This window comes from Anomaloglossus baeobatrachus, chromosome 2 (genome assembly GCF_048569485.1).
Source record: "Anomaloglossus baeobatrachus isolate aAnoBae1 chromosome 2, aAnoBae1.hap1, whole genome shotgun sequence".
NCBI classification, from domain to species: Eukaryota; Metazoa; Chordata; class Amphibia; order Anura; family Aromobatidae; genus Anomaloglossus; species Anomaloglossus baeobatrachus.
In genome coordinates, this window is record NC_134354.1 from 248314519 (window position 1) to 248340053 (window position 25535).

The 25535-nt window shown below is 43.5% G+C and overlaps 1 protein-coding gene across 1 annotated transcript; it reads right to left on the reverse strand.

Moving 5' to 3' along the window:
- Positions 1-3002: 3002 nt before the first annotated feature.
- LOC142289357 (olfactory receptor class A-like protein 1) lies at positions 3003-4010 on the reverse strand. The gene has a single exon (XM_075333586.1). The coding sequence runs from the start codon at positions 4005-4007 to the stop codon at positions 3003-3005; it is 1005 nt and encodes a 334-aa protein (XP_075189701.1). The 5' UTR covers positions 4008-4010.
- Between the last annotated feature and the right edge of the window lie 21525 nt (positions 4011-25535).

Consider the following 25535-nt stretch of genomic DNA (forward strand, 5'->3'; position numbering starts at 1 on the left):
AGTAACTGTAAAGTGCAGGGTTAAATTTGCCTGCCCAAACGTAGTCTATGACATTCCCTGAGTCACATGGAGTGTCTGTGCAAAATTTTGTGATTGTAAATATGACGGTGTGGATTCCTTTAACGGACATACACACATACATACACACATACACTCAGCTTTATATGTTAGATAGCTATATATAGTATATGTATATATCTTTTTTTTCTTGGGACATTGATGTTTGCATAGTGTATCCTGAGTTATAATTCACAGATATTTAACTATTTATCATCAGAATATTATCTTCATTTGAGGATCATGCATGGGCACTTTAGTATTTGTTTTTAACATTTACACAGTGGTGTTTTTCTACTTGTACCTGCTCTCAATATAAAAAACTGCATTTATTGGACATTTGATCGTTGTTTTCCTCTCTCTAATAAAAGGACAAACTACTAAAGTGGAAGAGAATTGCTAAATTAAGTAAAAACCATTTGGCTTGACTTGCAAGATTTACAAAATTTTAGGTTAATAAGTAAGAATGCCTCTCAGCTTTACACCATATAAGTGACACAAATAATAGTTAAATAGTATGTGTTTAATTTTGGTTTAATAGATTGTCATAACATGACTGATAACATACACATACAAATGTCTTTAGAAAAATGTAGTCTTTAAAATTCTTTTTGTATTTATTCATAATATGGTTCAGAAAATTGCAAAACTAAACCAATATTACACAAAAAAGAGCTAGAGTAGTATGATGGATTATTTTCTGGCCTGGTTTGCAAAGTACTATTTTCAAGATTGAGGTTCAGGAGCAGGCCGCTTCCCAAGTTCATACTTTCTGCTTCCAAAGGGCCTTATTTTTTACGTCAGATCAGCAGCATGGCTAAGATGCTGACCCAAACTTTGCATTATCTGATGGTGCGAGCAAAGGCTTCTTTGCCTCTGTAGAATAGGAGGAGCACTGTGGAACTGAAGTTGGCTGGATCCAGAAATCTTGCCAGCTTTAAAACAGTAAATGCAAGATCTACAGTGGTGTAATAAAGTGTTCGCCCTCCTCCTGATTTCTTATTATTTTTCATATTTGCCACAGTTAAATGTTTCAGATCACCAAAGAAATGTAAATATTAGACAGAGATAACACAAGTAAGCACAAAATGCAGTTTATATATGAAGGTCTTTATTATTAAGAGAAAAGAAATCCAAACCTGTGTGAAAAAGTGATCCCCTCATAAAACATAAATTAACTGTGGTTCAATTTCCCTAGCCACATCCAAGCCTAATTACTGCCACACCTGTTCACGATCAAGAAATCACTTAAATAATACCTGCCTGATAAAGTAAAGTAGATCAAAAGATCCTTAAAAGCTAGACATCATGGCATGAGCCATAGAAATTCAGGAACAAATGAGAAACAAAGTAATTGAGATCTATCAGTCTGGAAAAGGTTATAAAGCCATTTCTAAAGCTTTGGTACTGAAGCAAACCAGAATGAGAGCCATTATTCACAAATGGTGAAAACATGAAATAGTGGGGAACCTTCCCAAGTGTGGTCAACAAGCCAAAATTACCACAAGAGTGCAGCAACAACTCAAAGAGGTCCCAAAAGACCCCATAACAACATGCAAAGAACTGCAGGCCTCACTTGTCTCAGTTAAGGTCAGTGTTCATGATTCTACCATAGGAAAGAGACTAGGCAAAAATGGCCGCCTGCATGGCAGAGTTACAAGGTGAAAACCACTGATGAGCAAAAGGAACATAAAGGCTTTTGCCAGAAAACATCTTGATGGTTGCCAAGACTTTTGGGAGAATACTCTGTGGACTGACCAGGCAGAAGGTGAACTTTTTGCAAGCTGTGTGTCCCATTACATCTGGAGTAGAAGTAATACAGCATTTCAGAAAAGGAACATAATACAAGTAAAATATTGTGATGCTAGAATGATGGTCTGGGGTTGTTTTGCTGCTTCAGTACCTGGAAGACTTGCTGAGGTAAATTCCAAGAATTCTGCTGTCTATCAAAAAATACTGAAGGACAATATCCGGCCATCTGTTCATGACCTCAAGCTGAAGTGCACTTGGGTTATGCAGCAGGACCATGAACCAAAATACACCAACAAGTCCGCCTCTGAAGGGCTTAAGAAGAACAAAATTAAGACTTTGGAGTGGCTAGTCAAAGTCTTGACCTTAATCCGAGTGACATGCTGTTGCCTAATATAAAAAGGTTCATGCTCGACAAACCTCTAATTTGGCAGTATAACAACAATTTTGCAAAGATGAGTGGGCGAAAATTCCTTAAGAGCGTTGTAAAAGACTCATTGCCAGTTGTCACAAACGCTTTGATTGCAGTTGCTGCTAAGGGTGGCAATCACTTTTTCACACAAGACCCTGCAGGTTTGGATTTCTTTTTCCCTTGATAATAAAGACTTTCATTTCTAAACTGCATTTTGTGTTTACTTGTGCTATCTTTGTCTAATATTTAAATTTGTTTGGTGATCTGAAACATTTAAATGTGACAAACATGCACAAAAATAACAAATCAGGAAGGGGGGCAAACACTTTTTCACACCACTGTATACCAGGGTGCTTGCAAGTGTGCGCTACTTTCCTGGGAAACAGACCACCCTGATAGTTTGCAGAGATGGTCAGTGGGCGGCACGGTGGCTCAGTGGTTAGCACTGCAGCCTTGCAGAGCTGGGGTCCTGGGCTCTAGTCCCTCTAAAGACAACATCTGCAAGGAGTTTGTATGTTCTCCCCGTGTTTGTGTGGGTTTCCTCCAGGTACTCCTGTTTCCTCCCACACTCCAAAAACATACTGATAGGGAATTTAGATTGTCAGCCCCAATGGGGACAGTGTTGCCAATGTATGTAAAGCGCTATGGAATTAATAGCGCTATGTAAATGAATAAATATTATTATTATTATTATTATTATTATTAACAAAGGCAACAAGCAGAATAAAACAAAATAAAAAAATCCCTCTTTTTTTGAGGATGTAATAGATTTTTAAGACATAAATTAATCAGTTAAACCACTGTAAGCAACATCAGTTTTCTTCTCACCATTGTAGTTACCAACCCAGCTTAATTGAGTTTTATTTTCTAAGTCTTCATTATAGTTTTGCAATTTAAACCGTTTTAAACAATTTACGTCATGTAGTTTTGGGTTTGTAGCAATTATTAAGATGGGGCTGAGGGCAGAATATGCACAAGCTAGAATTACTCGAGCATCATTCATATCGGGCCCAACATAAATCAAAGAGTAAATCCATAAAGAACTATCCAGTCCAAACAATACAACATACAGAACAATTAGCAAAATGACAGCTCGAGACGCCTTGTATTCCATAGATTTACCAACATTATGTGAGCTCCGCATGTCCTTGATGTTTTTTTGATGGTTGAGCAGAACATTGACAATATAAGAGCTTGTCAATGTCATCAATGCCACTAAAACAAAATCTTTTACAACCAGGAGTGTCCCATTGATGATGAAAGAGAGTTGAGTCAAAAAGTCAGTTTTACAGCTGACGAGGTGCAATGTATATGGTGAATTTGTGGAATTATTTTTTGCATGGGCAAATGTAACACTAGAGCAGTAGAGTAGCATATTAATGATGAATATAATTATAATGATGGCCACCATATTTTTAGACATTCTTGGTTTTAGATAGACCCATACTTTTGTTGTAGGAGCAATGAGGATACATTGATGGCAACTAAGCAGACTGGTGATAGAAATAGACATTGCTCTGCTTGTTCTGTAGGTATAAACAATGAGTTTGCATGCATCATCATTTAACAAATGCACCAATCCAGTGATGTTCATATATTCTGGGGTCCCACGTGCTAGAAGGACTAGAAGGTTCATTAATGCTAAAACTATAAGTATAATGCTAGATGGAAGCAGTTTCTTCTCAATGACTCTGACCAAAAAAAATTTCAACATAATATAGACATTTCCTGGGATCCCCAATATCATCAACGGAATGAAGGTAATGCCTTTGATGGGTTTTATTTCCATAGGGTTTAATTATTCCAGTACCTAAAAAATAAAACATATAGGACTATTCATTAGGTGTTTTAAATAATTAAAGAATACACAGCACAATCTTTCAACTTTCATGGTAAAACAATTAAGATTCATTAGTCTTGAATAGATGAGGTGTAATAAAGAACTGAAATATATTTTATTCTCCTATTGTATTTAATTGTATTCATGTTTGTATACGTTATTGATTATAGATTAATTCTATCATAGCAGCAGTCAGATCATGTGTGTAACTATTAATATTAATTATTATTATTATTATTATTATTAATTATAGGGCTGAAAAACGTCATTTCTGTTTAGTTAAATGAGCATGCAGTACAAAAGAGAAATGTGGGTGTTTGGTAAAGCAAAACCAAAGTGAATATGTTATCAAGGTATTCCATCCTAATAGAATGTGTGTATGGCTATTTAATACTGATGAAGCTGGCTTGTTAAATTTGTTTTGAAGGTTTAGGAAAATCCACCATTTACTGTCTTTGCTAATGAGCCGCAAGTGCAGAGGTATTTGCTTCAAGCTTGTGATGCTCCTTCAATCTCACCAGTGGCAAGTAACAGGTGTGGGTAAAATTAAAATCACAAATCAAACCAGATAAGATAACAAGTTGACTTAATCTTTGCATTGTGTGTATGTGTGTGCCACATTAAGTATGGACAACAGAAAGAAGAGAAGAGAACTGTCTGAGGACTAGAATACCAAAACTATCAACATCTCAAGGATACTAGTACATCTTTAAAGATCTTGATGTTCCTTTGTCAATGGTGCACAACACAATCAAGACGTTTACTTATGGCACTGTAGCTAACCTCCTTGGATGTGGATGGCAGAGAAAAATTGATGAAAGGTTGCAACGCAAGATAGTCTGGATAGTGAGTAAGCAGCCGCAAACAAGTGCTAAAGAAATTCTAGGTTGTCCTGCGGTTCAGGGTGCCTCAATTTAAGTGTGCAATATCTGTAAACATTTGAATGAAATTAAATGCTATGGTAGGAGACCCAGGAGGACCTCACTGTTGACACAGAAACATAAATACATCAACAACTAAACTCCACATATAGGGACTAAATGCATCAATAGATAAACTGAAAAGCCCAAATAGAAAAAATGCAAGCCCAAATAGTAAAAAGAGTAAATTTTATTTAAATCACTTAAAGTATTAACAATAGGGAAGACACCACCCAAAAAGTACATAAAAACAAAAAGAAAGTCAGGGGGACACCTGACATGTAATAAATAGGGGAAAAATATATATCTACATAATTATATATAATATACATATGTGGTAAGAACAATAATTCATGTATTGAAAATGTAATCAAAATAGATACATTCCAAAAAATCTCCTCTGAATAATATAAATAAAAATCCTTTATGTAAAGCGCAAAACATATCCTATATATAGATACATCCCCTTTTAATAAATAACATATAATGGCCCATTCGGGTTGAGATATAGCTTAGATAGACCAAGGAGAGGTGTACAGCTAAATAAATATTGTCTAAGTGACATGTGCATAATTGTATAGATAATCAAATCACATATTTAAAACATATCTGTAAAGTAAGTCACCTATAGTAAATAAGAGAACAGAGTCCGTGCGTTTCACACCAAAATGCTTTGTCCTATTTGAACTTGCCTTTTTTTTTATTTGGGCAACACACAGACATAAAAAAGCTAGATTACAAATTGAAAAATGTACGTGAGTAAGCCAAATTCCTTATGGCAAAACCCCTTGTGAATGGATGAGACCAGGATAGACCTTTTTGGTAAAGTACATCATTCTATTGTTCACTGAAAATGGAATGAGGCCCATACAGAAAAGAACACAGTACCTACAGTCAAATATGGTAGAGGTTCAAGAATTTTTGGGGTTGTTTCACAGCTTTGGCACTGGATACCTTGACTGTATGCAAGGCATTTTAAAATCTGAAGGATTTTGGAAGACAATGTAGTACCCAGTATCAGAGAGCGTGGTTTGCATCCTAAGTCATGGGTCATCCAGCAGGACAATGACCAAAACCATACTTCAAGAAGCACCCAGAAATACATGGAAACAATGCATGGGAGAACTCTGAAGTGGCCAGAAATGAGTACGGATCTAAATCCCAATGAACACCTGTGGAGAAATATTAAAATTGGTGATGAGAGAAAGCAAACTTCAAATATGAGAGACCTGGAGCAGTTTACAAAAGAGTGGTTTAAAATTCCAGTTAAGAAGTGGAAAAAGGTTGTTGATGATTATAGAAAGTGATTGATTGCAGTTGTTTATACCAAATGGTGTGCAACAGCGATTCCAGCTCTGTTACATTACTGAAGACACAGCGCGCAATCATGGTACATGACCACCCGCTGCTGACTTCAGGTAGAGACTAAACCACCCCGATCATTGGGGACATCACTCAGGTAAGTTGCAGGCACAGCTTGAGGTTCCCATGGCCCTCCACCTGTGACCACAGGTCACTTGACCTCAGGTGACTTCATTAAACTTAATGACTTCATCTGAGGTGGAGTCACTGAGTTCATTGAGGTCCCCTGAGATCAGGTTACCTGCGGTCACAGGTGGACGGCCGTGGGAATCTCAACTGTGGCTGCAACTTACCTAAGTGACATCACCGCTGATCACTACTAAAGACCGCTTTACACGCTGCGATATCGCTAGCGAGAATGCTAGCATGCGGACCCGCCCCCATCATTTGTGTGTCACAGGCAAATCGCTGCCCGTGGCGCACAAAATCGCACGGACCCATCACACTACTTACCTGCATAACGACGTCACGGTGACTGGCGAACCGCCTCCTTTCTAAGGGGGTAGTTCGTTCGGCATCACAGCGACGTCACTAAGCGGCCTCCCAATCAAAGCGGAGGGGCGGAGATGAGCGGGACGAACATCCCCCGCCCACCTCCTTCCTTCCTCATTGCTGGTGGGATGCAGGTAAGGTGAGGTTCCTTGTTCCTGCGGTGTCACACACAGCGATGTGTGCTGCCGCTGGAACGACGAACAACATCGTACATGCAGCAGCAACGATAATTGAGATTGGGGGGGGATGTCACCGATTAGCGACTTTGAACGTTTTTAGAACAATTCAAAATCGCTAATAGCTGTCACACGCAACGACATCGCTAACACGGCCTGATGTGCGTCACAAAATCTGTTACCCCAACGACATCACTTTAGTGATGTTGTAGCGTGTAAAGCGGTCTTTAGTCTATGCCTGAAATCTGCAGCAGGCAGTCATGTACCATGATCACGTGCTGTGCATTCATTAATGTTGCAGAGCTGGAATAATCAAGGGAATGTAGCACCCTTGCGGTATCAGGTGCCACAAAATGTGAATGTGGAAGCTGAAACCCCGGAAAATCCTTGCCAGTCAACACACCAGCACCCTCAGGCCACACACATACCCTAACACCAGACTAGGAAACTGCCTAGCAACAAGGAAAAGGGATGGGCACTTATTGGCTAATTTCCACCCAATCTGTAGGGAGAGACCCATCAAGTGGAGGGGCCAGTGGTCAGTTGGGAAGTTGACAGGAAGCAGTAGTGAGCAGAGCAGGGTGAGTAGAGTTGGAGAGGAGAGGTGAAAGTAGAGAGTTGAGAGTGAAAGTAAATAAAGAAAGCTGTAACAGGACTGAAGGACTGTGTAGTAAGGCACCAGGACTCCAGGGACAGTGGGTTACATGTGGAAGTGGAATACTCCAGGAACCGCAGGGCACCTGTGGAAGTCTGGAACCTAGGCTCACTGGACTCAGCATGAGGCGGGGTGCAGACTCTAGGACAGCGAGACACTTTATGGTCAACTGTTAAATCTGCCAGGCGAGAAGAGCTCCAAGGTCCATCGCCAACCAAAGAGTCTGAAGCATCAACAGCAAAGAGTGGACCGGGGACTGAACCCCTTAAATAGGCCAAGCTGCCTGCAATAGGACCAAGACAGAAATGGAGGGGTTCCCAAGAAGCTCTAGGCCACAGGAGCCCAATACAAATGAGAGTGCACGGAGGACAGCTACCCCAGGTCACAACTGGCATGGAGAACAAGGGGAGCAAGAAGACCTGGAACCGGCACCAGCAGGTCCAAGCACTGAAACTAAGTAAAACAAGGCAAGTTAAAACTGCAATACTGGTGTGGACGGTTTCCTTATTGCCTCTGTACACATATATTATTATTATTATTATTTATTTTTTATAGCGCCATTTATTCCATGGCACTTTACAGTAAAAGAGGGTATACGTACAACAATCATTAACAGTACATAACAGACTGGTATAGGAGGAGAGAGGACCCTGCCTGTGAGGGCTCACAGTCTATAGGGAATGGGTGATGGTACAATAGGTAAGGACAGAGCTGGTTGCATAGTGGTGTACTGGACTGAGGGTTATTGTAGGTTGTAGGCTTGTTGGAAGAGGTGGGTCTTGAGTTTCCTCTTGAAGCTTTCCACGGTAGGGGAGAGTCTGATATGCTGTGGTAGAGCATTCCAGAGTATGGGGGAGGCACGGGAGAAATCTTGTACGCGATTGTGGGAAGAGGATATAAGAGAGGAGTAGAGAAGGAGATCTTGTGAGGATCTGAGGTTGCGTGTGGGTAGGTACCGGGAGACTAGGTCACAGATGTAAGGAGGAGACAGGTTGTGGATGGCTTTGTATATCATGGTTAATGTTTTGAACTGGAGTCGTTGGGCGATGGGAAGCCAGTGAAGGGATTGGCAGAGTGGCGAGGCTGGGGAATAGCGAGGGGAGAGGTGGATTAAGCGAGCCGCAGAGTTTAGGATAGATTGGAGGGGTGCAAGAGTGTTGGAAGGGAGACCAGAGAGCAGGAGGTTGCAGTAATCGAGGCGGGAGATGATGAGAGCATGCACTAATGTTTTTGCTGAATCTTGGTTAAGGAAAACACGGATCCGGGAGATATTTTTGAGTTGTAGTCTGGATGAGGTGAAGAGGGCTAGGATGTGTGGCTTGAAGGATAGAGCAGAGTCAAGGGTTACTCCAAGGCAACGAGGTTGTGAGACTGGGGAGAGCGAGCAACCATCAAGTTTGATGGAAAGGCTTCTTGGAGGGGATGAGTGAGGAGGAGGAAAGACAATGAATTCTGTTTTGTCCATGTTAAGCTTTAGGAATCGCGCAGAGAAGAAGGATGAAATAGCAGACATACATTGTGGGATTTTGGTTAGTAGAGAGGTAATGTCAGGTCCAGAGAGGTAGATCTGCGTATCATCAGTGTAGAGATGATACTGAAAGCCGTGGGACTCTATGAGCTGTCCCAGGTCGAAGCTGTAGATGGAGAACAGCAGGGGTCCAAGAACTGAGCCTTGGGGGACACCGACAGATAGGGGGCGAGATGAGGAAGTGGTGTGAGAATGGGAGACGCTGAAAGTTCGGTCGGTTAGGTATGAGGAGATCCAAGATAGGGCCAAGTCTGTGATGCCCAGAGATGAGAGAATCTGTAGTAGGAGGGAATGGTCTACTGTGTCGAAGGCAGAGGACAGGTCCAGGAGGAGGAGGACAGAGTAGTGTGGCTTGGCTTTGGTGGTTAGTAGATCATTTGTGACTTTGGTTAGCGCAGTTTCAGTAGAGTGTTGAGGTTGGAAGCCAGATTGTAGCCGGTCAAAGAGGGAGCAGGAGGAGAGGTATGAGGACAATTCAAGATAGACATTCTGTTCCAGTAGTTTTGAGGCATAGGGGAGAAGGGATATGGGGCGATAGTTTGACACAGAGGATGGGTCAAGGGAGGGCTTTTTGAGGATGGGTGTAATGGAGGCATGTTTAAAGCATGAGGGGAATACACCACTTGTTAGTGATAGGTTGAAGAGATGGGTTAGTGCTGGGATGAGGACTGCGGTGATGTTGGGGATGAGGTGCGAATGGAGAGGGTCAAGTGCACAGGTAGTTAGATGTGATCTTGAGAGTAGAGTGGAAAGATTCTTTTCTGTTATGGTGGAGAAGCTGGATTTGGAGGACGAGGGCTGAATAGCGATGATGAGGGGCTGTGGTGATTGTGGGCCAAAGCTTGCTCTGATGTTGTCAATCTTCTGCTTGAAGAAAGAGGCAAAGTCTTCAGCTGAGAGGAGAGGAGAGGGAGGTGGTGCTGGAGGACGGAGGAGAGAATTGAAAGTGTTGAATAGCTGTTTAGGGTTGTGAGAGAGAGAGAATATGAGGGATGAGAAGTAGGTTTGTTTTGCAGCAGTGAGTGTGGACTTGAAGGTGGTGAGGGACTCTTTATATGCAATGAAGTGCTCAGTGGAATGAGACTTCTTCCATCTGCGCTCAGCAATTCTGGAAGCCCGTCTCAGTTGTTTAGTCTGACTTGTGTGCTAGGGTTGCCTGTTGATTGTGCGGGTTTTGGTGTGTGTGAGGGGGGCAGCTGATTCGAGAGCTGCAGAGATTGTAGTGTTGTATAAAGTTGCAGCAGCATCTACGTCGTGTAAAAAAGCAATGTCTGTGAGAGGAAGAAGGGACTGTGAAAGTGCGTTTAAATCAAGGTGTTTGATATTTCTGCGAGGGTGTGAAAGTTTGTGGAGGGGGGGTTGCGTACTTGGCGAAGAGAGGGAAGAGAATGTGAGTAGGTTGTGGTCAGACAGGGGGAGAGGTGAGTTAGAGAGGTTAGATAGGGAACAGAGGCGAGTGAAGATGAGGTCCAGCGTGTGGCCATCTTTGTGAGTAGCTGCAGAAGACCATTGGGTGAGGCCGAAGGAGGAAGTGAGTGTTAGACGTTTGGAGACAGATGAGTGGGAATTGTCAATGGGGATATTGAAATCACCCATGATGATGGTGGTGATGTCGGTGGAAAGGAAATGTAGTAGCCAGGTGGTGAAATGGTCAAAAAAGGCAGTGGCTGGCCCTGGAGGGCGGTAAATGACAGCCAGTTGAAGGCTGGAGGGGGAGTAGATGCGTACGGAGTGCATCTCAAAAGAGGGAAGAGTAACAGAGGGTGGTAGTGGAATTGGTGTAAAGGAGCATTGGTCGGACAGGAGCAAACCAACTCCTCCACCATGCTTGTTAGTGGGGCGGGGGGTGTGAGAGAGTTGGAGACCACCATAAGAAAGTGCAGCAGGAGAGGCTGTGTCAGAGGGGGTGAGCCAGGTTTCTGTGATGGCAAGAATGGAAAATGTATTAGTGATGAAAAGATCATGAATGTAGGATAGTTTGTTGCAGACAGAGCGAGCGTTCCATAGCGCTCCTGTTAGTGGGACTGGGGGAGCGGGAGTTGGGTGGATGGTTATGAGGTTAGAGAGGTTGCGGAAATTTGTGATGGGTTGTGGATGAGGTTTTGAAGTGACAATAGGGATGTGGTAAGGAGGACCAGGATTTGGAGCGATATCCCCAGCAGTGAGGAGAAGATATACAGACAGTTCCCCACTACAATCCCCATCATCCACTGCTGGGGCCTAGCCCTGCTTACGGAGGGCCCAAAATACCTCAGCTGCATCAGCCCCAGCAAGACCCTGGAGTGGCCACTTTAAATAACCTGGCCGCACACCGCAAGTGCCGTAGTCGAAACACTCTTTTATTTTATTTTCTTTTATTTTTCTCCCATTTTTCATCCCATTTTATTCGGACTGACCCCCTGGGTCACGGAACTGGGCATTGGCCGCAACCATGATTAATCCCTACTGTGCCCTGCTCTCCCGGGACCGAGTATCCCACAGGCATGGGGCATCACATGACCTTGTGTAGATTATGTTGGACCTGCAGGGGTGTTTTGGGGGCTAATAAAGTGGTGCTAGAGGGTGCTTTTTGTCTTTGATTTCAAATAAAGGATTTTTTGGGTGTTTTTTTATTTACTTTCACTTACAGATAAGTAATGGGGAGGTCTCATAGATTCCACCCATTACTAATCTAGGTCTTAGTGGCAACTGTAAGCTGACATTAACCCTTTATTCCCCTGATTGCCACCGTACCAGGGCAATCGGAAATAGCCAGGTAAAGTGCAGGGATTGTTGCATCTAATAGATGCGACAATTCTGGAAGGCTGCAGGCTGCTATTTTTAGGCTGGGGGGGCCAATAAGCACAGGTCTACCCAGCCTGAGAATACCAGCCCCCAGCTGTCAGGCTTTATCATGGCTGGGTATCAAAATTGGGGGGACCGCATGCCAGTGTTTTAAATTGTTTTTTTATTATTTTATTTTATTTTTTAAAAAGCTGCATGCGGTTCCTCTTATTTTGCTACACAGCAAAGATAAGCACATGGTTAGGGGCTGCAGCCTGTAGCCACAGGCTTTATCTTTGCTGTGTATCATAATATTGGGGGACCTTATGCCAAATATTTAATTTATTTTATACCATGATAGACACACATAACGTCTGTGATTGGAAGCAGTCAGCTGACACGCTGACACTCAGAGTGGGGGCGTGTCTAACTGCAATTAATCACAGACAATGGTGGGCGCAGAAAGCAATGCATATGCAGTGAAGGTAAATGAATGGCCCCGGAAGTGAACGAATCGCCAGGAAGCATTTACAGCTACACCGGAGCCTCGATAAGTACAGCCCACTTGCTCCAATCACCCTATCCCTTCTACCATCAGTGTTAATTGCCAGATCCTTGTCCCCATAGACTTATTTGGGGACTGGCATATATTTGGCACCAATCCCACGCCAGAACCTTTTTTTATCCCGGTTAGACCCGTTGGTCCCAGTTACCTGTGAGCCTGCCCATCACTAGTCATATGCAGTACACAGCCTGTAGTTATCAGGAATTCCTGAGACTACTTTAATGTTACTATAGGCCGCTTGGCAGCTCCCTGGATCAGTTTCATTTTTTTCTCTTTTTAGGAACATCCAGTGTTAGGTAGTGTCATTGTTCTGCCAAATTTAAGTCTCTTCTTGATGAGCATTTTCATACTGTTTCATGGTATATCTAATGCCTTGAAAATGTTTTTGCCCTTTTCTCCAGACTGATAACTTTCAACAATTAGATCCCTTTGCTGTGTTGTAAACTATTTACGAACCATGGCTTTTTCTGTACAATGCAGCTAAGAAAATGTCAGGAAAATAATTTTAGAATAGCTAAAGTTTATATGGGGTTAATCAGAACCACTTTAAATTATGATAGCTTTTTACTACTGCTTTTTACTACTAACCACCATATTTTAAATGTGAGTAACTAAATCTGAACACATTCCCAACTACAAGAAGGTGTTCATAGTTATGCATCCAAATTCATTCCGTTTTATAATTTTTACCCCCTCCCACTTCTCCTTCAACACTGAAAATTATTTCAGCTTGGTTCGCAATTAATTTGTACAGATTAGGTGAATATAGAGGTGGAAAATGCTTTGAAATTATTCTTCTTGGTATAATTTTTTAAATGACAAAAACCTGCTATTTTAGCAAGAGTGTAGACTTTTTGTATACTGTACACACTCATGCATAATTATAATTTATCTATATTTATGAATTGGGTATACATATCATATGAAAAGGATGAAATGGTGTTCCAGCATGACAAGATGTATATGTCGAGATTGGTGCAGAAATAGTTCAATAACAATGAAGCCCCTACCGTCCCCATACCGAAACCCCATCAAACACTTGTGGGTTGAGTTGAAGAAAAAGCTGCATGAATCCCCAAGCGAGTTGACCGGTATTCACTAACATTTGGAACGGGTAGAAGAGACCTGCAACCTCCTGACAAGAATCTACATAACTAATTATATGCTAAATAGTTGTTAGTGAAATTTATGTATGAGATAGCCAAGATGTTGTCTATAGAATGAAGGTAGTTTCACATTCAAATCTATAGTGGATGATGAGATATAAAGCCTAACTCTCTAAAGTTCAAAAAAAGTTTACCCTTTTGCTTTTCAGTTAAGGAAAAGTTTTTTCTATACAGGTGATTTTTTTTTTTTACAAAGTAATACATTGTTCACGAAGCAAGTTCACATTCAGTGAACTTTCTTTGGCTTGCTGCTTCTTTTGCCAAAGTTGTTATATCTATTCTTTAGCTATGCATTATTCATAAATGTTGATCATTTTAATTATGAACCTTACAGATGTCTTAAACCCTGGGTATTTCCAGGAAATAATAATCTGTCCTGGTGATATAATGCTTGTACAACTGTTTTAGAAGTTACGTAAAATTGGCAACTAAACATCTGTTGAACCATGTGTGACCATAACCACAAGTCGTTTTCTCAATGTAAAACAGTGAGACCCTTTGTCTGAGCCTCATAGGTCTACATTAGGAACACAGCTATGGATCCACACAGAAGATACTGTGGGAGTCAGCTAAGCTGTATTGTGGTCCCATGGCTAAGCAGAAGACCAGAACACTGGAAAAGAGAGAAAATGGCAATACGTAAGTATTTGGATACATGCCCAATACACTGCATACATATTTCTATTGGAGTATAGGATACTTTTTTCTGTGAGTGCTTCTTTAAATTAAATTACCCTGTTAAATAAAGTTATGTTGCATAGCTGGAGTAAATAGACTCACCTGTTACAGAGTGCCCTGATGGATTGGTGATTTACTACATTGCAGAACTTTTAGCCATATTTATAATAAATTTTGTCTGGCATAATGCCCCTGGCAATTCATTAAGCTAAAGCAATTAGTAAGGTCTTCACTTTAGAATAACATTGTTGACCTTGTATCTCAGTAATTCTCTTGTTATCTGCAAAGAAATAATAAGTCTCAACGCGGTTCATATTATATTCCATGTTTAGTGAGCTGTGCTATAGTTATGTTTAATATGACTACACACATTTCAGACTAGTAACTTTCTGGCCTCTATTATTAAATAAAATGGACCCCTTTCCTTCTAAATCAAAAGTCATGAGGTTACTAGTGAAAAACTTGTGTTAAGAAAAAAATGACAATCGTCATTTTCTCAATATACAATTTTAAATCACTAGAATCTCAAAGAGTAAGCACTCATACACTTGGCATACACTTTGAAATGTGTAATGAGTGTCAAAAAGTTGTGTGAAGCCCGTACAGTACCTCCATATTCCTCCTATCTATGTAGAGGCATAAGTAATCTTTTTTTCTGATGAATTTTGAGTCATTACAAACAGCGTGATCTATTTCAAGTGTTTATTTCTGTTAATGTTGATGATTATGGCTTACAGCCAATGAAAACCCAAAAGTCATTATCTCAGAAAATTAGAATAATTACCACAAAACACCTGCAAAGGCTTCCTAAACATTTAAAATGGTCACTTAGTCTGGTTCAATAAGCTACACAATCATGAGCAAGACTGCTGACTTGACAGATGTCCAAAAGGCAGTCATTGACACTCTCCTCAAGGAGAGTAAGCCACATAAGGTCATTGCTAAAGAAGCTGGGTGTTCACAGAGTGCAGTATCAAAGCATATTAATGGAAGGTTGAGTGGAATGAAAAAGTGTGGTAGAAAAAGGTGCACAAGCAACTGGGATAACCGCAGCCTTGATAGGATTGTTAGGAAAAGGCCATTCAAAAATTTGGGGGAGATTCACAAGGATTGGACCGCTGCTGGAGTCAGTGCTTCAAGAGCCACCACACACAGACGTATCCAGGACATGGGTTACAACTGTCGCATTCCTTGTGTCAAGCCACTCATGACCAATAGACAACGCCAGAAGCGTCTTACCTAGGCCAAGGAGAAAAAGAACTGGACTGTTGCTCAGTGGTCCAAGGTGTTGATTTCAGATGAAAGGAAATGTTGCATTTTATTTGGAAATCAAGTCCCAGAGTCTGGAGGAAGAGTGGAGAGGCCACAATCCAAGCTGCCTGAGGTCTAGTGTTAAGTTTCTACAATCAGTGATGGTTTGGGGAGTCATGTTATCTGCTGGTGTAGGTCCACTGTGTTTTAGACCAAGGTCAGCGCAGGAAATTTTAGAGTAGCTCATGCTTCCCTCTGCCGACAAGCTTTTTGGAGATGGAAATTTCATTTTAAAGCTGGACTTGGCACCTATCCACACTGCCAAAAATACCAATACCTGGTTTTTAATAATCATAGTATCACTGTATTTGGTTTGCCAGCACACTCGCCTGACCTAAACCCGGTATTGCCAAGAGGAAGATGAGAGACACCAGACCCAAAAATGCAGACGAGCTGAAAGCTACTATCAAAGCAACCTGGGCCTCCATAACACCTCAGCAGTGCCACAGGGTGATTGCCTCCATGCCACGCCGCATTGATGCAGTAATTCATTCAAAAGGAGACCCAACCAAGTATTGAGTGCATTTATTGTACATATTTTTCAGTAGGCCAACATTTTTCAGTTGGTCTTATATAATATTCTAATTTTCTGAGAACATTTGAAATAGATCACTCTGTTTATAATTACTATATATGATATGTGTTTTTCCCTTTTTGTATTGAATTACTGAAATCAATTAACTTTTTGATGATATTCTAATGTATTGAGATGCACTTGTATGTACAGGCACATGCACACATCATATGTACAGGCATGTATACACATCGAAAAACTGGGTCAAGCACTAAAAGATCCCTATATTCTTCTATTGCAGCAGGATAACAAGAAAAAGACACCCATATCTTGCAAACCACCATTCTGTTGCCATCAGCACATTCCTGGAAATGCTTTGCCAGGGAAGTCTTTTGAGCTGGCTTTACTGGGAGGTTTTCACTGGTGCAACGGGTGGTAGTAGCTGACTTACTAGCTCTGGGCCATCCACAGGACTTTTGCCCAATGCTCCCTCTTTTGCTGTGCTGCTGGTTCATCTGGCTGAACACTTCCTCTTCATCTGAACTGCTCATGTCACTATCAAAGACTTCACTCCAGGTGTGGTCAAGCACCTCGTCATCAGTCCTCACATCATCTTCCACCCACTCCTCAGCCCTGCACTCCTTCCCAGTTGACACACTGACAAAAGCTGCAGCACTTGGCACCTATGTTTCATCAACCTCTGAGCTGTGGTGCGGTGATCTGCAGACCGTATCCACCAGCCCCTTCATGGACTCATCCTCCCACACAACAAGTAGTTGGGTGTCACTGCACTCGGTCTCTTCCACCTCTGGGGCAGGACAAAGTGAATAGGCCACAGGACCTCAGCCTGCAAAGTCATTAAAATTATAAGTGACTGCTGCATGACTTGGGGCTCACACTGCTTAGCTGAATTTGAATGGGTTGAGGAAGATGACCATGGAACTTAGGAGATGACTCTGAGCTTTCAGGTGTTGACCGGTTAGAAGACAATACAAAGAACTGGAGGCACGTGTAGCCATAAAATCTATAACTGCCTCAACATGTTCTGGACTCACCATTAGGGATGGACGAACCCAAACTGTAAAGTTCGCGGTCTGTACTGAACACATAGTGTTCGTGCACATGATCCTGAACACGAGCTTTGTAGCACCCATCCCCACCAGGTCCCGGGGGGGCGTTCTTCCTCTCACCTGCCCAGTTCCAGCATGGCTCCCATGCGTGCTCCCACTCCTAGCCTCCGGCGGTGGCGTCCTTCCTCTCACCTGCCCCATGGCTCTGCAGCCTCCTCTCCTGATTCAGGTCCTGCCATGGTCTTCTCACACTCCCGGGTCATGCGCTCTGCTCCAGAGTCTGCTGCAGCTTCTTCGTGCTTCCAGGCCACTTGCAGGTTTTCAGTAAGTGCTCATAGGGTGCACGTACAACCTCATGGCGTCCATGAATAAGACCATACGACTTTTATGTCGAAACATGTAGGATAACTGTATTCCGTGGAACACCTGTGAATCGGCATTTTAAATGATTTAATAAAAGTAAGTTTTATACTTTACCCATCCTGAATCCGCTGGAAATTTGTTGTTCTATTACCTGGAAGTGACCTCAGAGGTCATCTGTTCCCTAAAGGTTATTTTAATTCGCTTCTCTTAACAGGTGGTGCCTGAGCAACATTGCCAGTAGTGCATTGCTAGTTCTCAGGTCCACAGTTGTTATTGTGTCTAGTCCCTGTACCTGTCCCAAGTTACTAACCTCTGTCTCGTCCTAGAGTCTCATCACCTTCATCGCCTGTGTGCCGTCATGTCAATGCCTTTACCGCAGTGCCGTCCGTCTGAGCTATCTCCTGAATGTCATGTCACCTGAGCCTCCACCACAGTGCTGTCTCGTCCAAACCAACTCTTCGGTGCCGTCTCGTCTCTGCCTCCACCCATATCTCAGACTCCAGTATTGGACATTGTGACTATATCCATCCGTAAGAGACTGGTCTCTGGCTGATGTGCATTTAGGCCTTCTGTTGGAAGCACCGCACAGTCCCTGTATAGGGGTTCACTGCTGGTCATTTATTCAGGGATGTCCGGTGCATGGTCCAGTGGGTCCACCCCAGGACATTCGCCGCTCTTCGGTGAGCATAACAGCTTTCCTGGGAAGCTCAGGATACAGTTCGGGTCCAGTTCTGGTCCAGGGGCTATAAAACAAAAAGAACATTATTAAAAATATTATGATTATACTTAAAGGTCCTGTGACGCGCCCTGCAGACTCTGTCTCCTGGCCGCTTTTGCTTCCGCGTCCGATCATTGCTATGCCCCCGGGTAACCACCACTGACTACAGGACCTTCCATGACATCATAGCCATGTGACCAGTCTGGTGTGAATGTTGTACAGACATTGGCTTATAGACTGGTCACATAGCTATGACGTCATGGAACGTCCTGTTAACTTCTAGGGGTATTCACTGCACTGCTCATCACTCGCAGTCTTCGTCTGTTTTCGGCTGTGTTCATGGTGATGTCAAGGTTCAGCCGAGTCCGTGGCTTATTGACTTGACTGAACTCTAACTGTCACTGTGCGAGTCTCGCATCGGCATCAAATGGCACGGCGCACACTCTCCTGACAGGAGTGGTCAGCTGCATGTATTTGCATGCAACTGAGGCGCTCCTGTCAGGAGAGTGTCAGTCTGTGTGGGGTAATACCGATGCGAGACTGCACGAGTCATACGCAAGTGGAATTATACCCTCAGAGTCAGCCTGCTTCTCTCCCTGTAGAAATGCTTGTCTTTACATAGCGATGAAGCAGAGCTGACATTGCTGTACCTGTGGACTACATCGGACTAAGGATTTTTGTTATAATAAAGATGGAGTCTCTAAATGTTTTTTTGTTCTATTTCTAATTAAAAAAAAAAATTCTATGTGTTGTAATTTTTTTTACTGTTTACTAGAAATTCATGGTGACCATGGTGGTCATGTCTAATTTGGCGGGACACCATGGCTTAGTACCAGCTGAGAATACAAAGCTGACATTAACCCCTTTATTACCCAGCGTGAAAACACCATCAGTGCCGCTGGAGGAGCCGGGTAAAGTGCCTGGACATGGCGCTAAGAAACAATGTGCCATTTACAGGGGCGCATGCTGGCTGTGGAGAATCCCAGCCCCCAGCTGCCTGGTTTTACCTGACTGGTGATGAAAATACGGCGGGAACCCACACATTTTTTTTAAATTATTTTTTTAAATAATTAAAAAAAAAATTAATGGGCTTCCTATATTTTGATTGCCAGCAAAGGTAATGCCAGGCAGATGGGGGTAGCAGCCCATAGCCATCTGCTTTATCTGTTCTGAGAATGAAAAATACTGCGGAGCGCTATGTAATTTTTTTAAAATTATTTATTTATTTTTACACTACTATATGTGTGAGGGACCCAACAGACAATCACAGACGCTTTCACGCAGAATGGGTGTCTGTGATTGTCTGTTGGAGTAACCTGGAAACTGCCCATACATTCTAGTTGCTAGAATGTACGGGCTGGTTTCAGGTTACTGCAGCATCCAATCACAGGCACCCACTCCGTGACGGTCTGTGATTGCCTGTTATTTTAACATTAAAATGAAACAACAAAACAGAGAAAAAATATTTTATTAGAAATAAAACAGAAGACATTTAGGACTCCATCTTTATTACTCAAAAAAAAAACCTCCGACATAGTCCAAAGGCGGGCAAGCATCTTCAGCTCTGCTACATCTGTGCGAGGAGACAAACACAGGTCTGCTCACACAGACTCAACTGAGAGCAGTCAGAGACTTAACCCAAGTGCATAGCTGAGGCTGGTCAGCTGTTACCCCAGGTAACCTCCACTGACTAAAAGGACCTTCCGTGATGTCATAGCCACGTCACCATTCTGTAACCCAATATCTGTACAACATTCACACCAGACTGATCACATGGCTATGACATCATGAAAGGTCTTATAAGTCAGTGATGGTTACCCGGGGGGCATAGCAATGACTGGACACGGAAGCAGAAGCGTCCGGGAGACAGAGTATGCAGGACACGTCACGGGACCTGTAAGTATAATAACAATGTTTATTATTAACTATACCCTTTATGTTACAGCCCTCCCCGCCCCATTCCATAACTGTAAAGTCCAAGTTTGGTATTCGGATGCAAGATTGCGTTGTCTCAGAACCCGAACTTGAACTTTACAAAATGTTTGGGCGAGTCTCCCGAACACGAACATTGGGAGGTTCATCCATCAGTACTCACTCACCATTCATGCCACGGCATCCGGGCCTAAGAAGTTACTAAGACCAGCCCTTGGCATGGCTGCAATAGCTCCAGAAGTGCCCAAAGACTATAAGCTTGCTGATTGACTGCTCTGCAACCTTTCAACAAGCTTTATTAGTATGACAAACCTGAATAGGAAGTGGACATACAAGCAAAAGTTCAGTGTTTAGCACCGGACATAAAGCGTTCAGTATGGACACCGAGCTTTCCAGTTCAGGTTTGCTCATCCCTAGTTGTTACTAGTGATGGGAGAATAGCAACTATTTGGAATCTGATTATTTGTAACAAAGCCCAAAGTACTATTCCAATACTCATCATAAATAATGAACTTAATGCAAGTCAATGGTGAACCTAAGCATTTTTCTTAAAGATTTCCCAGATAAATGCTTGGGTTCTCCATTAACTTGCATTAGAACTGTTATTTGTGATGAATACCGGAATAATACTGTGGGATTCGTTACAAATAATCTAAACCTGAAAAGTTAATATTCGCCCATCACTAGTTGTTAATGACATCTATAGAGATGAGCGAACCGGTCGCGGTTTGGCTCGAGCTTGGTTCGCCGAACCGAGGTCTCGTTCGAGTTCAGTTCGGCGAACCGGTTCGGCGAACCACTCGAACCCATAGGAAACAATGGGAGACAATCACAAACACATAAAAACACATTATAAATGTACACATACAGTTAATAAACATTGCCATAACACTTACCGTTCCCTGGGATGCGTCCTGCACTCTGTCTCCTGCCGCTATTCCTCCCGATAATCGCTGTGTCCTCCCGATAACCAGCAGCACTGACAGGACCTACGTGATGTCGTCAAAATAGCATGTGACCAGTCACGTGTCTATTATCTCATTGGCTACAGACTGGTCACATGGCTAGACGTCATGTCCTGTCCTAGGTCCTGTCAGTGCATCTCCCAGTACGCGGTGATCGTTTGTGTATCTCCGTGTACTGGCAAGATGCTCTGGCACACGGTCGTCTTCCCGTTCTGCTTCCCCGTTCCGTTAGTGACCGGCTGACACAGGCGGTCCATAACGGAGATCACTGTTGCCATAGCAACGCGCCTGTCAGTAGTGACATCAGCACTATTCAGCACGGAGCCTCTGATCACTCAGGCTGCACGGGAAGCAGCTTCCTTTCTCACATGCACCGCTGCTTATGGAGCAGAGCTGAATGTGTTGAAGGGGAAAGAAGACAGAACACCATGGATCGTGGAGGGGTGAGAGGGAGTAATACACATGGAGTCTCTAATGTGTCTGTGTATTTATTTCTATTAAAGTATTTTAACTGTGTGTGGTGTCTTTTTTTAACCCATTATTGGAGATTCTTAATGGCCGGGTCAAACTTGCATGACATTAAGAATCTCTGGCTTAATACTAGCTAGTAAAACAAAGCTAGTATTAACCCTTATTACCCAGCAAGCCACCGTCACCAGGACTGTTGGAAGAGTTGGATACAGTGCCAGATGATGGCACTTCTATGAAAGCGCCATTTTCTGGGGCGGTTGCAGACTGCAATTCGCAGCAGAGGCGCCCAGAAACCTCGGGCTAACCTGTGCTGCGGATTCCAATCCCCAGCTGCCTAGTTGTACCTGGCTGGACACAAAAATGGGGCGAAGCTCATGTCATTTGTTTTTTAATTATTTCATGAAATTCATGAAATAATTAAAAAAAGGGCTTCCCTATATTTTTAGTTCCCAGCCGGGTACAAATAGGCAGCTGGGGGTTGGGGGCAGCCCGTACCTGCCTGCTGTACCTGGCTAGCATACAAAAATATGGCGAAGCTCACGTCATTTTTTTTTGGCAAAAAAAAGGAAAAATGCTTCCCTGGATTTTCCATTGCCAGTGAAGGTAACACCAAGCAGTGGGGGTTGGCAGCCAGTAGCTGCTTGGATTACCCATAGCTAGCAATAAAAAAAATGCAGCGGGAGCCCATATATATTTTTTTTTAATTATTTATTTAAATAACTAAAAAAAAAAAGGGCTTCCCTGTATTTTGATTGCTTGACATGACAGAACTGTAAAAATAACTGCCCCGCGGTATTTTTGATTCTCAGCGCAGATAAAGCAGACAGCTACGGGATGCCACCCCCATCTGCCTGGCGTTACCTTGGCTGGCAATCAAAATACAGGGAAGCCCATTCATTTTTTTTATTTAAAAAAACAGTTTAAAAAAAAATGACGTGGGGTTCCCCCATTTTTGATAGCCAGCTAGGGTAAAGCAGACGGCTGTAGTCTGAAAACCACAGCTGGCTGCTTTACCGTGGTTGGGGATCCAATGTGGAGGTCACCCCAGGCCCTTTTTTATAATTATTTTATAAATAATAATAATTACAAAGAAAAAGTAGGGTCCCCCCAAATTGGATCACCAGCCAAGGTAAAGTGGACAACTGTGGTCTGGTATTCTCAGGGTGGGAAGGTCCATAGTTATTGGCCCTTTACAGCCTAAAAATAGCAGGCCGCAGGCGCCCCAGAAGTGGTGCATCCACTAGATGCGCCAATCCTGGCGCTTCACCCCAGCTCATCCCGTGCCCTGGTGCAGTGGCAAATGGGGTAATAAATGGGGTTGATACTAGCTCTAAGGTCACCTGACATCAAGCCCAGCAGTTTGTGATGTCATGGCATCTGTCAGATACCTGACATCACAAGCTGTCAGTACTAACAAAAAAAATAGACAAAAAAAAATTATTTGAAAAAACACTCCCCAAAACATTCCCTCTTTCACCAAGTTATTGTAAGAAAAAAATAAGGGGGTCCCACGATGACTCTGGACCGTCTAGAACATGGGGGGACACGCTCAGGGAACGTATCCCCCATTTTCTAGGAGTGCAGACCCTCCATGTGAGGAGTGTGGGTGCAATGAATCTGCACTCACTCTCCCCGGGTCCACAGCAGCAGAGTCCATGTCGTAACGGTTGCTACCAAAGCTGCAATGCCCTGCTCATGAGGTAAGGGCATGCCTAATCAGGAGAACTATTCTATATTTCCATTTCCAAATATTGGTATTTGCTGATATTATTGCTATTCCACCTACTATATATTGGGGATAGGATCTTGGAGATGGAATACCCCTTTAAGTCCAGTTATCCAGCTGAATGAATACTAAACAACAGAGCTCGCTATTTAGATGTGTTTTCTTGTGGCGTATAACGGACTCTTATGTTTGGTAGTCGTTCAGCAGGGCAACTATAAAATCAAATACCTCCATTTGGAAATGTAGTATAGCTCTCCTGATCAACTATGTTCCTTACCTCATGAGAAGGGCATTGCAGTAATAATTATATAATAATTTATTCATTTATATAGCGCTATTAATTCCATAGTGCTTTACATACATTGGGAACACTGTCCCCATTGGGGCTCACAATCTAAATTCCCTATCTGTATGTCTTTGGAGTGTCTGAGGAAACCGGAGAATGCGGAGGAAACCCATGCAAATACGGGGAGAACATACAAACTCCTTGCAGATGGTGTCCTTGGTGGGAATTGAACCCAGCACCTCAGCGCTACAAGACTGCAGTGCTAACCACTTAGCCACCGTGCCGCCCATTTAGCTTGCAGATGCATAACCGCCACTCACTGTGTCTGAACACAGGAAGCTGAGCTAACAGCCGCTCTGTGCATGCAGCAGCGTCTATTGTGAAGCAGAGGGCCGCGGGGGATCAACGCTGCACAGGTACCGTGGGACACCGGGGAACACCGGTGGGGTTATAGGGGGTGACCTGGCAGGGCCTGGGGAGGAGTTTTCTGTTGCATGTGTCATGGCACATGCGACAGAAATCAGAAAAGTAGGGTTAATGCGGCCGGCGCGCTGCTGTGCGCGCGGCCGTCTTGGATTTCCGGGAGGGCATCAGGGGGGGCACTTTGGCTACAGCGGGGGACCTGAGGGGGCCGGGGAGGAGATTTATCTCCCATCTGACATGTTTGTTCATGCCAGATGGGAGATAAATAATTTTTTACCGACGCTGTCATTTACTGTAACGTGATCATCGGTATATGGTGTATACCGGTGATCACGTGAGCGGGGACCGGAAAAACCGTCCTAAATCATGATCTCCAGGGTCTTAGCTACCCCTTGAAGCCCCAGAGATTTTCTGACGCTGGGGGGCGCTATTCACTTATTTCTGCCTGCTGTTTATAAACGTCAGACCAGATTAACGCTTCATACACATGACCGATCCGTTTTTGCGGTCCGCAAAAAACGGTTCGTTTTTTTTTACGGGTGCAGCCGTGTGATATCCGTTTCTCTTCCATATACGGTCCGTATGTCATCCATGTGCCTTCCGTTTGTTTGCGTACTGCAAAAAAACAGAAGGAGGAAAAATACATAAATTTACCCAGGATCTGTGACGCCCTGGACCCCCAGGGGTCACAGGTAACAACACACAACACCACACACACCCCCACCCCAGTGAGGCACCAGCAGCCAACAAGTCCTGACCGCCTCCCTCAGGTCTAGCCAGGCACACCAGGTGGGCGGAGCCAGGCAGATAGGCACGCCCTCCGAGGAGTCTGCTGGCCTGAGGCAGGGAAAGGACAAGTGAGTCGAGTGGGGAGAGGAGTAGTGAGAGGAGTAAACGTGGCGAGCTAAGAGTCAGGGGCCGAGGACAGAGCCTAGGACCCCTTGGAACGGTCAGGCAGGCAGACGGTGGTGGCCGTCTACAGGAGTCCAGTCAGGGACAGAACTGCGGAACCGTAGGGATCGAGAAGAGGGTGGTGACCCTTCGGACCCGAACCGGGGAGCTAACAAGACAACCGGAGCACCAGGCAAGGTACTCAGACCCCGTTTTAGCCCAGAAGAAACCAGGCTCAGACAAATCTACTGATTGCGATCTGGACCTCAGGGCTTCATTCCCACCCAAAGTCCCGATAGACGGCAACAGCCCACCGATTCCAGATAAGAGCCACCGCCAAGGGCCAAAGATCCAAAGGGCCAGCTCCTCCGGTACCCAAAAGCCGGGGAGCGGACTACCATTGCTGAAGCATAGGAGTTACTATAGCAAATTTAAAGGTGCAGGAGAAAGGCAACATCACCAATCTCACTGGGGACACACGCAGCCGGCTGCGGGCACTGAT

Coding starts and splice junctions, on each gene's coding strand:
- LOC142289357 (XM_075333586.1), bottom strand. CDS start 4,007: ATGGAAATAAAACCCATCAAAGGCATTACCTTCATTCCGTTGATGATA.